The sequence below is a fragment of the Wyeomyia smithii genome, chromosome 3, assembly GCF_029784165.1.
Source record: "Wyeomyia smithii strain HCP4-BCI-WySm-NY-G18 chromosome 3, ASM2978416v1, whole genome shotgun sequence".
NCBI classification, from domain to species: domain Eukaryota; kingdom Metazoa; phylum Arthropoda; class Insecta; order Diptera; family Culicidae; genus Wyeomyia; species Wyeomyia smithii.
In genome coordinates, this window is record NC_073696.1 from 21,846,325 (window position 1) to 21,861,293 (window position 14,969).

Sequence of the window (14,969 nt, forward strand, 5' to 3'; positions counted from 1 at the left end):
ATCAATAGACTCTTTCCAACCATACATTTCTCCGGGAATGGATGGAATACAGCCAGTTATGCTCCAGAAGAGCAAGCAACTGTTTATTCCAATTATTACGGAGATTTGTGAGGTGGGCCTAATACTAAATTACATTCCATATAGTTGGAGACAAACTAGAGTTATTTTCATACCAAAAGCCGGAAAACGGAACAGGACAATCCCGAAAGCGCTTAGGGCAACTAGTTTAACTTTCATCTTTTCGAAAATTATGGAAAGTCAATCGATCATCATATTAAAACAATCCATTATTTAAATGTCAATTTGCTTACGAAAACAATATATCAACTACTGACGCGCTACATATGTCAGTGGGAAAAATCGAAAAATCCATCCATGCCAAAGAAATTTCCCTGGCAGCCTTTCTTGATATCGAGGGAGCGTTTGATAATGCGTCTCACAACTCAATGAAAATAGCCATGGAAAGGCATGGCATAGACAGGAACACAATAAAGTGGATTCATGCCATGCTAATAAATCGCGAAATAAGTGCTAAACTCAGTGGCACATCCCTAACAAGAAAAAGGGCCCCTTAAGTTGAAATATGTTCAAACTCGGGGAAATTCATTTTCGCATCAAACTTCAACAAAAACTCATACGGGGAAGCCAAGGCAAAAAAATTGTTGCACTCTGTAATCATACCCCGAATAACCTACTCCTCGTTAGTTTGGTAGCCCAAAACCACTGAAACATTCACTCAAGCTAGGTAAAATCCAAAGATTGGCCTGTGCATCGATTTGTGGAGCTATGAGAAGCACTCCATTAAAAGTCCTAGATGCAATACTTCACCTTTTTCCACTTCATCAGGTGGTTTAACTAGAAGCGGAAAAAAGTGCTCTAAGGTTAAATCGACAGTACAACCTAAAAGAAGGAGATCAAACAGGACAGCTGAGAATACTGAAAGATTTCCAAATTTCGAAATTCCCTACAAAATATTAGAGATAGAACGAGAAAGTTGGCAACAAGGTGAACCCACAATTCGGGACGGCCCCCTTTGCTTCTACACAGACGGTTCTAAAATGAATGGTTTCGCGGGTGCGGGATTCACAGGACCAGGAATCAATTATTTTTTCCCCATGGGACACTGGCCAACAGTATTCCTTGCGGAAATATACGCGATTATAGAATGCACGAATACGTGTCTGAATAGAAATAATCGACACGCAAATATTTGCATTTACTGTGATAGTCAGGCAGCACTTAAAGCCCTGAATTCTCCTTTCTGCCACTCTAAACTAGTATGGGAATGCATCCTGTCGCTCCGACAGTTGGCTATGAAAAACCTGGTTAACTTATACTGGGTTCCTGGTCATTGTGGAATCGGAGAAAACGAGAAGGCTGACTTACTAGCCAGACAAGGGTAATCCACTAACTTTGTTGACCCAGAACCATTCTGTGGAGTCTCCCCGTGCGCTCTAAAAGTTGAACTCGGTGAATGGGAGAAAGCGACCATCAAAGCAAACTGGGATGTCATAAGCAGATTACGACAATCGAAGATTCATAGAGCCAAATCGCGAGAAGAACCTCGTGCTACTCAGGTTAAATAAAAAAGACGTGAGTACATTCACAGGTCTCATTACAGGGTACTGTCCGAGTAAGTATCATCTCAGGAAGATAGGCAAACTTGATAATGATAAATGTCGCCTTTGTGGCATCGAAAGCGCAACATCAGAACATCTACTCTGCGAATGCCGAGTAATAATACAATGCAGATTGGGTATTTTCGGTAAGGGACACATAGAACCTACCGACATTTGGAGGGAAAGTCCTGGTGACGTAATAAACTTCATACGAAGTGCGTTGCCCAACTGGGATAAATGTGCAATGTAGCACATCAACTCGCCAAATAGTGATGTACCTGCTCGTACGCACATAGAGTAAATTGAAGCATACCACAAGAGATCAAAAAATGATCGCAGTGGTTCAGTCTTCTACAAAAGAAAAACACCTCTCGGTAATTCTTCTTCATATGGCGCGCCGCACGATTTACTGCCACCAGCATCGCGTTACATAAGATTCCTGCGGTCTTGAACAACACCTCTCCTGCCCATAATTCGAAAATTGGCTAATATGCCATTTTTACCAAAATCGAGAAAACAGTTTCTCGTGATGGTACACACCCTAAACAAGGTCCCTACGGAAACCGATTGTCAAAAAATGCATTTGGGAAGGCAGCAAACGTTAAACAATTTTGGCTAATATCCAAAATAATTGAGAATTTGGCTAATATCCAATATCCAATATGAACCTGTGGCATGTTCACGAACCAGTGTATTATTACTGAACTGTGTTTCTTCTAACTTTCGAAAGTGTGTTGTAGCTTGGTGGTTACTGGCGACAGGTGAGTGATCGTAAGGCCCTTGCATCAAATTTGACTTTTTCACGCAGAATATTTGATGCTACAAGAATTTTTTTGTTTTACTGCGAAACCCAATGATCAAAACGTGTGACTGTTTCCTTCTGTCATAAATTTTTACATTTAAAAAAATGATATTTAGCTCTTTGATTAGGAGTACTATTATAAACTATTACTATTATAAAGAGAAGATTTAGATTTCATTTTGGATTTGATGAGAAAAAATAGGAAAGTGGATTGTGAGATTGCCATGAATGAATTGCCATGAACACGTAACAATTGTCTCGTCGTCCTTTTCATCCTCACTTATGCTTCCACGTTGTTTTATCAAATTTAAAACCATTTTCATCACCAACGTGTACGATATAATTCACATCGTATGGATACTAGCCAAATTGCACACCGTTTTGTCAACTGACCTTTCGTTTATAATTGAAAAAACGGCTACTGTGTTAAAAATACGTGGCGGATGGAATTTTTCTACAGATTTCTCTGTTTCAACTCAACGGCAAGGTTCCAGCATATATAAAGGGTGATATACTCAATAAAAAAGTTGTCATGAACAGTCAAAATATGTTGTACCGACAAGAAACTTTCAAATGCGTTTTTCTCGATTTGATGCCTATGGCATATTAGCCAATTTTTGAGTTATGGGCAGTCTCACGCTTTATTGCTGACCGTGTCGTAGGTCATAACTCAACCGTCCGAACCGGATCAGACACTGTTATACGCCACCCAATATGGTAAAACAGACACGTACGAACCCAAGTGCATGGTATGTTCCGGGAAACGGGACGCCAAACACTTTATGGGAGGCCCCAGGTGCCCTGCCGGTAAGCCGGCTGCGAAACCACGGGCGTAAGGGTGACGCAACTGAACCTGAACCATTGCTTCGCGGCTCAGCAGCTGCTACACCAAGCAGCCACTGAGTCGTTGTCGGACATCGCCGTCATATCGGATCCCTACCGCATCCCTCCCGGAAACGGTAACTGGGTTGCGGATAAGTCCAGTTTGGCGGCCATATGTACGACGAGCAAGTTCCCGGTTCAGGAGGTTGTCTCAACCTCAGAAGAAGGGTACGTAGTTGCTAAGGTAAACGGAGTGTTCTACTGCAGTTGCTATGCTCCGCCACGTTGGTCTACCGAAAGGTTCACCCAGATGGTCGACCTCCTATCCATGGAGCTAACGGGCCTAACGCCGTTGGTGGTGGCGGGTGACTTCAACGCTTGGGCTGTTGAGTGGGGAAGTCGCTTCACGAACCAGAGGGGCCAGATCCTGTTGGGGGCTTTTGCAAAGCTCAACCTAGATCTGGCCAACGTTGGGAACAAAAGTACATTTAGCAGAAATGGTGCGGAGTCGATCATCGACGTGACGTTCTCCAGCCCAGGACTGATCAAGAACTGGAGGGTAGACGATGGCTACACTAATAGCGACCACCAGGCGGTCTGTTATAGTGTACACAACAACGAGAGGCGGCAAGCGACGGGTAGAGCCAACACTCCGACCGTTCGCGGGTGGAAGACATCGCACTTTGATGCCGAGGTATTCGAAGAGGCAATGAGAAGGGAGCGCGAGGGGGGCAGTTGGCTCCGCCCGACTGCTGACCAACTAGTTGCTATGCTATCGCGGGCGTGCGACGCCACCATGCCTAGGACTCGCCAACCTAGGAATGGAAAGCCACCGGTTTACTGGTGGACGGACGCGATAGCCGACCTTCGCAGTGCGTGCCTCCGTGCAAGACGGAGGATGCAGCGTGCGCGAAACGAAGAAGAGAGGACAGAGCGCCGCGCAGCATTCAGTTCGGCAAGATCGATGCTAAAGAGTGCGATAAAGGCCAGCAAGAGGGCCTGCTTCGATAGGCTATGTGCGAGTGCCAATACAAATCCGTGGGGTGACGCCTACAGGATCGTAATGGCCAAGACTAAAGGCGCGCTGGCGCCTGCAGATCGATCACCAGCGATGCTGGTGCGTATCATCGAGGGACTCTTTCCACGCCACGAGCCAAGTCCTTGGCCTCCGGCAGTCGAGTCTCACGTCCGACGTTCCAGTATCTCAGACATAGACCAGAGATGGTCGGCCAACCTGCCGAGCATCCAATCCGTGAGCGACGACAGCCGTGTCGAGGCAGGGGAGGAGGCAAGGGTTACGAATGAGGAACTCATCGTGATCGCCAAATCCCTAAAGGTGAGCAAGGCACCGGGACCGGATGGTATCCCTAACCTGGCGATCAGGCTGGCGATAAAAACGGCCCCCGGGCTGTTCAGGGCAGTCATGCAGAGGTGCCTGGATGACTGTCTCTTTCCGGACAGGTGGAAGCGGCAGAGACTGGTCTTATTGCCGAAGGCTGGGAAACCGCCAGGGGACCCATCATCATATAGGCCAATCTGCCTGCTGGACACCGCGGGCAAGGTGCTTGAGAGGATCATCCTCAACAGACTGGTGAGGTACACGGAGGGTGTACACGGTCTGGCAAGTAACCAGTTCGGCTTCCGGAAGGGCAGGTCCACGCTGGGCGCAATCTCTTCCGTCGTCAAGACGGCGGAGGTAGCAATCCAGCGCAAGAGAAGGGGAATACGCTACTGCGCAATCGTCACGCTCGACGTGAAGAATGCGTTCAATAGTGCCAGTTGTGACTCCATAGCGCTCGCGCTCAGGAGCATCCATGTACCGGTGTCGCTGTACAAGATTCTGGAAAATTATTTCCAGAATCGAGTACTTGTTTACGACACGGAGGGGGGTCAGAAGTGCGTCCCAATTACCGCAGGAGTTCCGCAAGGTTCTATCCTGGGCCCGGTGTTGTGGAATGTCATGTATGACGGAGTGTTGAAACTCAAGTTCCCTGTAGGGGTTGTGATTGTCGGCTTTGCAGACGACATAACGCTGGAGGTTTACGGCGAGTCTATCGAGGAGGTCGAGTTGACGGCCGCGCACTGTATACGCAAGGTCGAGGACTGGATGCGCTCCAGGAAACTGGAGCTCGCGCATCATAAGACGGAGGTCACGGTTGTGAACAACCGTAAATCGGAGCAACAGGCGGTGGTCAGAGTCGGAGACTGCACCATCACCTCGAAGCGATCCCTGAAGCTCTTGGGGGTTATGGTGGACGACAAGCTCACGTTCGGGAGTCACGTCGACTATGCCTGTAAGAGGGCCTCATCGGCTATTGCAGCACTATCTCGTATGATGTCCAATAGCTCAGCGGTTTATGGCAGCAAGCGAAGACTTCTTGCCAGCGTGGTTTCGTCCATATTTAGGTATGGTGGGCCAGTGTGGTCCAGAGCGCTAGGTACTAACAGTTACCGTGGTAAACTAGAAAGTACCTACAGGCTCATGTGCCTGAGAGTTGCGAGTGCGTATCGTACGGTGTCATACGATGCAATCTGTGTCTTGTCCGGCATGATGCCTATCAGCATCGCCATCAAGGAGGACAGAGAGTGTTTCGACCAACGTGACACAAGGGGCATACGAGGTACCAGAAGGTCATCCTCGATGCTCCGCTGGCAGCGGGAATGGTCCAACTCCACAAAGGGCAGATGGACGCACCGACTCATACCGGAGATATCCGGCTGGGTCGGGAGACGACATGGTGAAGTGAACTTCATTCTGACACAAATCCTGTCAGGCCATGGTTGTTTCAGGCAATATCTGCACAGGTTCGGACACGCGGTGTCCCCCATGTGTCCCGAGTGCGTGGAGGAGGAGGAGACTGCTGAGCATGTCTTCTTCGTATGCCCCCGTTTCGCAAGAGCGAGGAGCAACATGATGGCTGTGAGCGGGCCTGGCACTACTCCGGACAATCTAGTCCGGAGGATGTGCGACGACCCGGACATCTGGAACGCGGTCTGTGCGGCCGCCTCTCAGATTGTTCTGGAGCTGCAACGTGTGTGGCGGGTCAACCACCAACACGCCAGTGGTAGCTAATTACCAGTCTCCAGGTAGTTAGCTAGGAGATTATAAGAGTAAAGAGGGTGCATCACGCACAAAAGCCACTCCCCGACGTAATACTTAACCGTCGTTCCGGGAAGACCAGGGCTGGAGACTGGAGGGGTTTTAGTGGGTCGGGACAGGGATCAGTAGGTGTCTGGGCGAGTGTAACTACCCCAGCATCTCTCCTCTAGTCTCATCCCCACACCCTGAGTTCTCTTCTCAGGTGTCTGTTTGCAGATTTCCCCGCCACCTTAAAAAAAAAAAAAAAAAAAAAAAAGACACGTACGAAAACCCTCCTCTTTTAGCCGAAACTCCCACCGTTGTTGGAACCCAATCTTGGAGCTCAAGCTACTTGTAGTTCGCACCACGAGGAGGTTAAGTCAGGAAGTTTTACCAAAATTTACCAACCCCTGCCGATTCATCACCATCTAGTTATCATCTAGTAAACGATCGGATAGACTATCAACATCAAATGTCAGAGATGAATGAGAACAACCGTTCATGATTCTGGATTACTCAACGCATTCCACAGTTAAATAAAAGCTGATTATGAAGTTACTTCATCCGGTGCTGTAAAATTTGGCTGTAGATAAGATTCGCTCAACGATTAATCCAGTTGACGGACGAATTAATCACATCCAAACTCCCCTGTTGCCCGGCTCACTTTAAGTCACACACACTCAAACAACACGTACGAATTCTGCCTAGATGCTTCAAAAAGATTACCGAAACTTGTGTTATTTCACAAGTTTGAAAAATTCAGATAATCTCTGCACGATGTGATAGATCGGTCGAAAATGTCTCATTCTTAGCAGCAAACAATGACTACCAGCGCGTACGAGTCAATCAAACTAAGCTATCCCTTACGATTACCTATCAATTCGTATCTTATCTGTTATTGGGGTGCAATTGAACACTTATCTCCCGCCTAAGCATGCATTAAATTGAATTCGTAACAGGGCGTGGAATCAGTTCTTTTACGAATCTTGAGTGATTAGGATGATCGTCCTGAAGCCGGTGATCCTGTTTGGATTGGCGCTTGCCGTCCGTCAGTTGGCAGCAGAACGCCCACTATCCAGCAGGGCTGATATCGACCCACCCCAAATAGCGCCGGAGTTGTTCAGTGAGGAATTACCGATCGCACCCTTCCAAGAGGTCGACGAAAGCTACCGATTACCGAAGACCACCTCACCGATACATTACAGCATTCAATTGCGCACTGAAGTTCACACTGGTGAAAGAAATTTTGAAGGAACTGTTGCTATTACTCTGAACGTCAAAGAGACGACAAACGAAATAGTCGTCCATCATCGTGGTCTTACTGTTCAAAGTGCCCAACTGAAATCGGTTCCCGAAAATGGTAACGAAGTGCAATTCCCCGATCCAACATGGGCTTATGATGCTGCTTTAGAACAGTTAACGTTTACCAGTGAAAACCCACTGGAACCGGGTAACTATCTGTTAACTGTGCGATTCATCGGAAGATTGGGAATCAATGAGGATGGATTTTACCGCTCCTCCTACACCGATGCCGCGGGCACGAAGAAATATTTAGCCACTACCCAGTTTGAATCTACCAGCGCCCGGACTGCTTTTCCTTGCTATGATGAACCCGGGCTCAAGGCAACGTTCGAATTGAAAATTGTTCACCACAATTCATACTCAGCACGATCGAATATGCGACCAATCAGTAGCGAGCCTGCAGTGGGTGAAAATGTTTTAACTATTTTCGAAACAACCAAACTTATGTCCAGTTATCTGCTGGCGTTCGTTGTGTCCGATTTCGAGTCCAAGGGAGACAATCTGCAAAGTATCTACGCTCGACCCAACGCAATCGAGGAGACCGACTTCGCACTGGAAGCTGGTGGAAAAATCCTGACCGCACTCAGTTCCCACATCGGCATCAGTTATTACGATTCAATGCCGGAGATGAAGCAGTTTGCAATTCCCGACTTTGCCGCTGGAGCTATGGAGAATTGGGGTTTGGTTACGTACAGGTTCGTTTCCGATTGCGTTGTCCGATCGTAAATATGACGGGTACTAATCTCTATTTGACATTATCGGAGAGCGTGCGGCTAGACCATGAGCTAATGTTTTAGTGACTTGTAACAATTCTTCGATTATCGCAGATAAGATTTTACGATGACTTGTATTGGCTTGTACTTGATATGTTTTTTTTTTCTTTCGTTATGCAGAGAGCAGTACTTGTTGTTTGATCCAGCAATCAGTACTTATCGCACGAAAACCAATATTGCTACCGTCATTGCGCACGAATATGCCCATCAGTGGTTTGGAAATCTGGTAAGCCCCGAATGGTGGGAATACATTTGGTTGAATGAAGGATTTGCCACGCTTTACGAGTACTACGGTGCCCACCTGGCATATCCCGATGAGGGATACTGGGAACTGTTTAATCCGTTTGTCATTCAAGCTGCTCTTATTCCCGATGGACTGGATACGACCAGGCCTATGACATGGAATGCTGCCACGCCTTCGGAGATTTCGCGTCTATTCGACCGTGTTGCGTACGCGAAATGTAAGTTTATGGTGATGAATTAATGCAACCACACACACTTACACAGAGCTTAATTACAGCGGGAAGTGTGCTGAACATGATGCGCCACGTGCTGGGCGAAGAAAACTGGGTTGCTGGTTTGAAGGCGTATCTGACCGATCGCTCGTACGCGGGTGCCAATGTGGAACACTTGCATACTGGGCTGCAGACTGCCATTGCAGGTAAGTGGAGACATTTTCGGTTGAGACCCGACCCAAAAGGGGTTCATAAAAAATCCACCGCACTATCTTTCCTAGCATGAATCATGTTTTCTTGCAACTGAGGTCATCAAAATTGATTCAGTCAACTCCATTAAAATAATTAAATCTTTTTATTTATTTGTGTTTACATTTTTTCACTTGAAAAAATGTGCTTATATAAATGCTATCCCTTTAAACCTGATTTTATTGATCACTAAAATCATCAGAAGCCAAAAGTAACTTTAAAAAATTTTGGGGCAACGCGAAAATGTTAAAATGCTTAAACTAATAATACAAGAACGTCATTGGAAAAAAAATCCCATGATTCATCACGAAGATAACATTCAGAAAAAAATTAAAAAATGGAAAAAGCATGTCTGACGATAAGGTTTAGCGGAAACTTCGAAAAATTATCAAGATTGATTTTCAAATGAAAAAAAAATATTAAAAATGGAACACTTACGATCAAAAACATCAATCGATGTGATAAGATCGGCGAACGACAATTGATCCTTTCCGATGTTTGATTTGGTTTTGTCAATCAATATGTTTCGGACAATCATGCGATGCACTCAACCAATGAGCAAAACTTGTCGTATGATTTGGGTTTGTTCCTTTTCGTGCACCAAATCGGTAACAGCTTTCCGATCCTACGATTCGACTTTTTGTGTTCAGCATCTCGTAATAATCGCCGGACGACGAAAAATTGCGTTGGCATGAGTAATTAACTTTTTTTCGTCTGAAAAACTTCGATGAACAATCAATGCAATGAGTAATGATTCATTTTTAATATTTTGCAGTAGTTTGAACTGTATTTCAAATCATGAATAGAATTTTTAGCATAATTGAAGAATTATTTCAATTTATGACTGTTAACAGTATATCCTGAAACCATCTCAACAACTAAATAATTAGTGATTATGAAAGTTCCAAAAGCAATTGAACTGTAAAATAGTGTCGAAAATTTATGATAATTTTAAAACTAGAAAATTTCTAATGAATGACATAAGTAGATCTATAAAACACCACAAATAATCATTATGAATAGATTATGAACTTTTGAGCGTCTTTTTATACTAATAAGTTTTCAGTGTCCGATATATTTTTTGTTTGTACGCGCGAACTCGATTGCAAGATCCAAGCCTCTCTACTTTATCGTATCGGGAACGATACTGTAAAAAAACACGCTCAAACGTGTGAACAGTCTGATTTTACACATATAAAAGTAAATGTATGTGTGTTTCATACTTATCTGAAAACTACTGAAAGTAAGGAAATCCATGCCAAATGATTACAAATTTTGCGAAAATTTATTGCATCATTATGATCCGTTTATAATTGCTGCATGTGTACGTAACGTATGAGGAATAAAATCCGAACAAACTTTCAATTCCAAATTAAAATCTTGCGCAACTTATTTTTCTATACTTGTTTGTTTATTCAGGTAATGTAATTCATTTACAAACCTCATAGGAAAAACTCAGCTCAACATCGCGCTGATTTCCTGATCCTCTGGGGTACTTGCTTTATAGCTTCCTGAATTCCGGATGTTTCAATTGTTTTGAGCTCCATCTTGATTTTTCTATCAAACAATCGACGCTCTGCTACCTTTATGGTAGACCATTCGCTTCAAATTTACTCAGAAAGTTTCAATCGAATATATTTATTGCCCAGCTCACGATATGATTACGCCGACCGACCAGGCGTTTCCGCCCTTAATTTCGCCCGAACTTTGCACTCTTGCAAAGCGCATTTTCGTCCGGAACCAGATTTTTATTTGAAGGTATTTTCATTCTCGAAGAGTTTGTCAATAATGTATGTAACTGGTTTTATCTATTTCCAAGATCTTCAGAATAGTGGAACACTTCACTTCTAGATTTTTCTTCATTTCGCTCACAAAAATTGCAAATCAATTTACGACGATCTTCTTCCGACCACGCCTTTTTCCCAACTAATCGTCACTTGACAGAATCGACTATTCGTGTTACCAGTTATATAAAAGTGGATCTTCATTTTGTGGAAAAGGATTTTTCGATTTGTGCAGCACTTCAAAATCGTAGACCAATTCAAAAGTTGTTCGGATTTTTTTCCTCACACGTTATAAGTTTTAAATTGGGGTTAGGTTTTAACTAGCTCTACTGTAATCTTACGTTTAAGTATGTCGATTCACATTTCTATCTCTGTATGACTGACTCTTTCTGTACTGTCACTATGACGTTTTCCTCTGCATTTGTAATGCCATACTCTAGTTATATCGCTCTCGCACGATCCGTCACCAAGGCAACGAGAGAACAGTCCGACAAGCCAGAAAAAAAACAAATCAATTTGTTTGGATGAATTTCATACATTTCACTTGCGTCACCCCGGACTGGAAAAGCCTACACAAATTCAACGAATTATTAACGCAAAAATCACTCAAAAATCTCTAATTAATTGAACTATTGAAAAGTACGTTGAATCCGTTCAGTACTGTGCTACCAAAAATGCAAAATGGCTTCCTTATATAGAAGAAATATTATGTGACTTGAATGCTAAAAAATCAAAATATTAGTTCTGCCTCAGAGTATTATAATGTTGTCAAGCAGATTGAAATTATATGAAAAGCTCTCTAAACGTATTTTTTAGGATTCTCAGTGAACAGATAATCTAGAATAAGCAGAATGCTACTGTTCATAAGTTTGTCTATCTTTTAATACGCTGTTGAATTAGAACACACGGTTAAGCACTGACAGTCAATTATTTGAATATTTTTCATTTCTAAAATAATAAATTGTCAGTAATTTGTAAACTCCAACAGAATGCCAATGATAACATAAAACACCACTCGCGCACTTGCAGGCAAAAACGTCCTACCGGAGGGAGTCACCATCAAGCAGATCATGGATAGCTGGACAACGGAGAAGGGCTATCCGGTTGTGAGCGTACGTCGAACGTACGCAACAGGCGACGTCATAATTTCCCAGGAACGCTTCGTTTCCGATCGTAAAGTGCCCAACACTAACGTCTGGATGATTCCGTACAATTTCGTGCACAAGTCCTCGGCTGATTTCTCCGATATCAGCAGTTACGATTGGCTGAGCACGAAGGCGGCACGCTTGAAGCTGGAAGTTCCCGCCAATGATTGGCTTATCTTTAACAGACAGCAAGTGGGTTTCTATCGTGTCAACTACGACGATGAAAATTGGAAGCTGATTATCGAAGCCTTGAAAAATGACTACACCAGCATCCACTATCTGAACCGTGCTCAACTGATTGATGATGCTTACTGGCTGGCCAGATCAGGACGGCTTGATATCGAAATACTGATGGATCTGCTAACCTACTTGGAGCATGAGGACGCGTTCGCTCCCTGGGTTGCTGCCAGTAATGTTTTCACTTATTTGAATACCAAATTCCGTGCTACAGCTGCAGAGAATGACCTTTTGGTAAATATGACGAAGTCATTTGTAATTGTAAATAAAAATAAATTCCCTGATTTTCTAGGTTATGATAAAACACCTCATCGCCAAAGTGTATGCCACTTTCAAGGTCGCTGAAGTGCCGACTTCGGAAAAACTTCTCGACAAATACCTGAAGCAGAGCATCTCAACCTGGGCCTGCATGGCCGGAGTTGAGGACTGTTTGAGCAAAACTGCCGCTGCACTCACGAACGAGGCCGTGAACGGAGTCCGTGTACATCCGGACATCGCCACCGTTGTATACTGCTACGGTCTTCAGAGCGCAGGTGAAACGGAATTTGTGTACCTGTACAATCAAATTTACCCTTCGCAAAATTGGGCCTACCGCTCGATGCTGATCAATTCACTTGGATGCTCGAAAAACGAAGTCTTTCTCAAGGATTTCCTATCAACGGCCATCGGCAGTGCGGAGATAAACTACAAGAGTAGTGAACGGACGCAAGTTGTCCAGTCGGTTTACTCCGGGGGACGCGCGGGAGTAAATGCTCTCATCGACTTCCTCATGAACACCAATAATGCGCGGGAGTTCGTCAGTGTCTTAGGCATCAATACACTTAACAGTGCCCTCACTAATATCGCATCGCGTACTACAACGGAAGAGGAAGCTCAAAAGGTAGCCAAGAATGAGTCTTTTGTGAGCTTTGCTTTATTTTAACATTGTGATTTTTTTTTACCAGCTGGAAGAGCTGATTACAAACTTAGAACTCTACGTTACGGATAGTGTTGCTGAGTCCGCTCGCAGTACCGTTAAGTCCAATCAAGAGTGGCAAGATAGCTACGAAAGTTTGCTGGTATCCAATTACGTCAAGGACTACGCAGACGCGTTGGATGACACGACGACCACCGTCACGGACGGACCTACACCTACACCGACCGGTGATGTAACTACGGTAGATCCAGCCACGACCACGCCGGAGCCGGACAGTGCCGCCTCCACGGCGATTTCAATCTCGGTGCTGATCACCAGTGTGATGATTGCGCTGTTTCGATAGATTAGGTGTTATTTTGCTGTTTTATTGTTCAATAAACCTTAAATAATGGTATCACGAACAGGAGACGTCAATCCACTAATCTCTGATAAGTTGTTAGGACATCCAGACATGGTTGATAAGTGGATTTCAGTATCATATAATTGCCAACAAGTCTGGGGAACTTCCATCAAGGTAAGATTGTTTAATAGTATCGCTGTTGCTTTTTGCTATTGATTTTACAGTCATAAATAAAATTTACAATTATTCTATGCTACCGAGATAACTACTTCGAAAAATTAATATATATTTAACATCAAATTATCTTTCCTGAGATGCAGTTTCCATGCAAACATGGGATACAAATTTTGTAACCGATACCAATCGAAAAAACGAGTCATCGACTCATAAAATAAAAATGTGAAGTGTCAGCTTGCCAATTCAAGACAATATCCTGAGACACTTTGTCTTTCAAATGAGGTAAGGCTTGTACTAAAAAAACGCATCAGACCGCCAAGAAATTATTTCAAGTCGGATTTTCTTGAAACTCTTTCCTTTCGAGTAGAGGGATTAGGGGTATAATGGGCACCCTTCTATTCTGCGAAAATACGCATTTTATAATACAATATGGTATGGGGACGTTTTCGTAGTTACTACAGTACTCTTTTTGTGAAATAAATGTGCTGTGTATTTTAAAAATAGGGAAATAAAACAGAGATCAACTTGTTTCCCGGATAATGAAAAAATATTATTATTGTGCACTATTAAATGAGCCTTTACGGTCGCTTGAATAGCTTAATCAACCATTTAAACACTGCAACATGATGTGTGGGTCGTACCTCAAATTACGCCATCATTAAAGTTTTGATTTCAAGCTATACTGCCGTTCTACGCATATTCGTCCCATGTTCCAAATCATGCAAACGAGAAAAACGATGTTAAAATTTTACAATGCTTTTACGCATTGCGCCAATGTGCAGTTTTACCTTGCAATAGACTATTTTCAATATATCTAGTTGAATGTTTTGCGGTTTAACACTCTTTTCCATAAAAATACCCACTGGGACAATAATGCCGAGAAATTTGCCTTCCAATAGGTTATTTCTACGCATATCAGTCCCACCACGTGCATTCGATGTTTCCCAATACAAAGTTCGTTTTGGGGATACAAGGCTGTTTATTTTTCACGAAAATGATCACGCTAATCGGGTTATAAAGAAAGCAGGTGATGATAGTCGAGATGAAAGTTTAGTTTATTAAGTAAGTATCAGATGACTTACCATTACAAAAGAGAATTGTTTTTACAGATTGCCCATATTTGAACATTGTTAGGCTTTCACCGTTTTGGCCACACACAAAAGACAGTTCTTATAACTTTCAGTTAGTTTATTTCTCATGCGTTTATCTTCTTATGCTCGAAAAGGAAAGGCATTCAGATTACAAACCAGCACACAAGGATTAGGTATT

The 14,969-nt window shown here is 43.6% G+C and overlaps 1 protein-coding gene across 2 annotated transcripts; it reads left to right on the plus strand.

Moving 5' to 3' along the window:
- The first annotated feature begins 7,294 nt into the window (after positions 1-7,294).
- Positions 7,295-13,827, plus strand: LOC129732201 (aminopeptidase N-like). 2 transcript variants are annotated; one of them, XM_055692816.1, is made up of 7 exons: positions 7,295-8,319; positions 8,518-8,858; positions 8,918-9,058; positions 11,915-12,501; positions 12,560-13,147; positions 13,212-13,531; positions 13,588-13,827. In XM_055692816.1, exons 1-6 carry the CDS (start codon positions 7,322-7,324, stop codon positions 13,524-13,526), a joined length of 2,970 nt encoding a protein of 989 aa, XP_055548791.1. In that variant the 5' UTR covers positions 7,295-7,321; the 3' UTR covers positions 13,527-13,531; positions 13,588-13,827. The 2 variants fall into 2 exon arrangements, with proteins under 2 accessions (XP_055548791.1, XP_055548788.1); XM_055692813.1 differs by lacking the exon at positions 13,588-13,827 and having other exon boundaries at positions 13,212-13,584.
- The last annotated feature ends 1,142 nt before the right edge of the window (positions 13,828-14,969 follow it).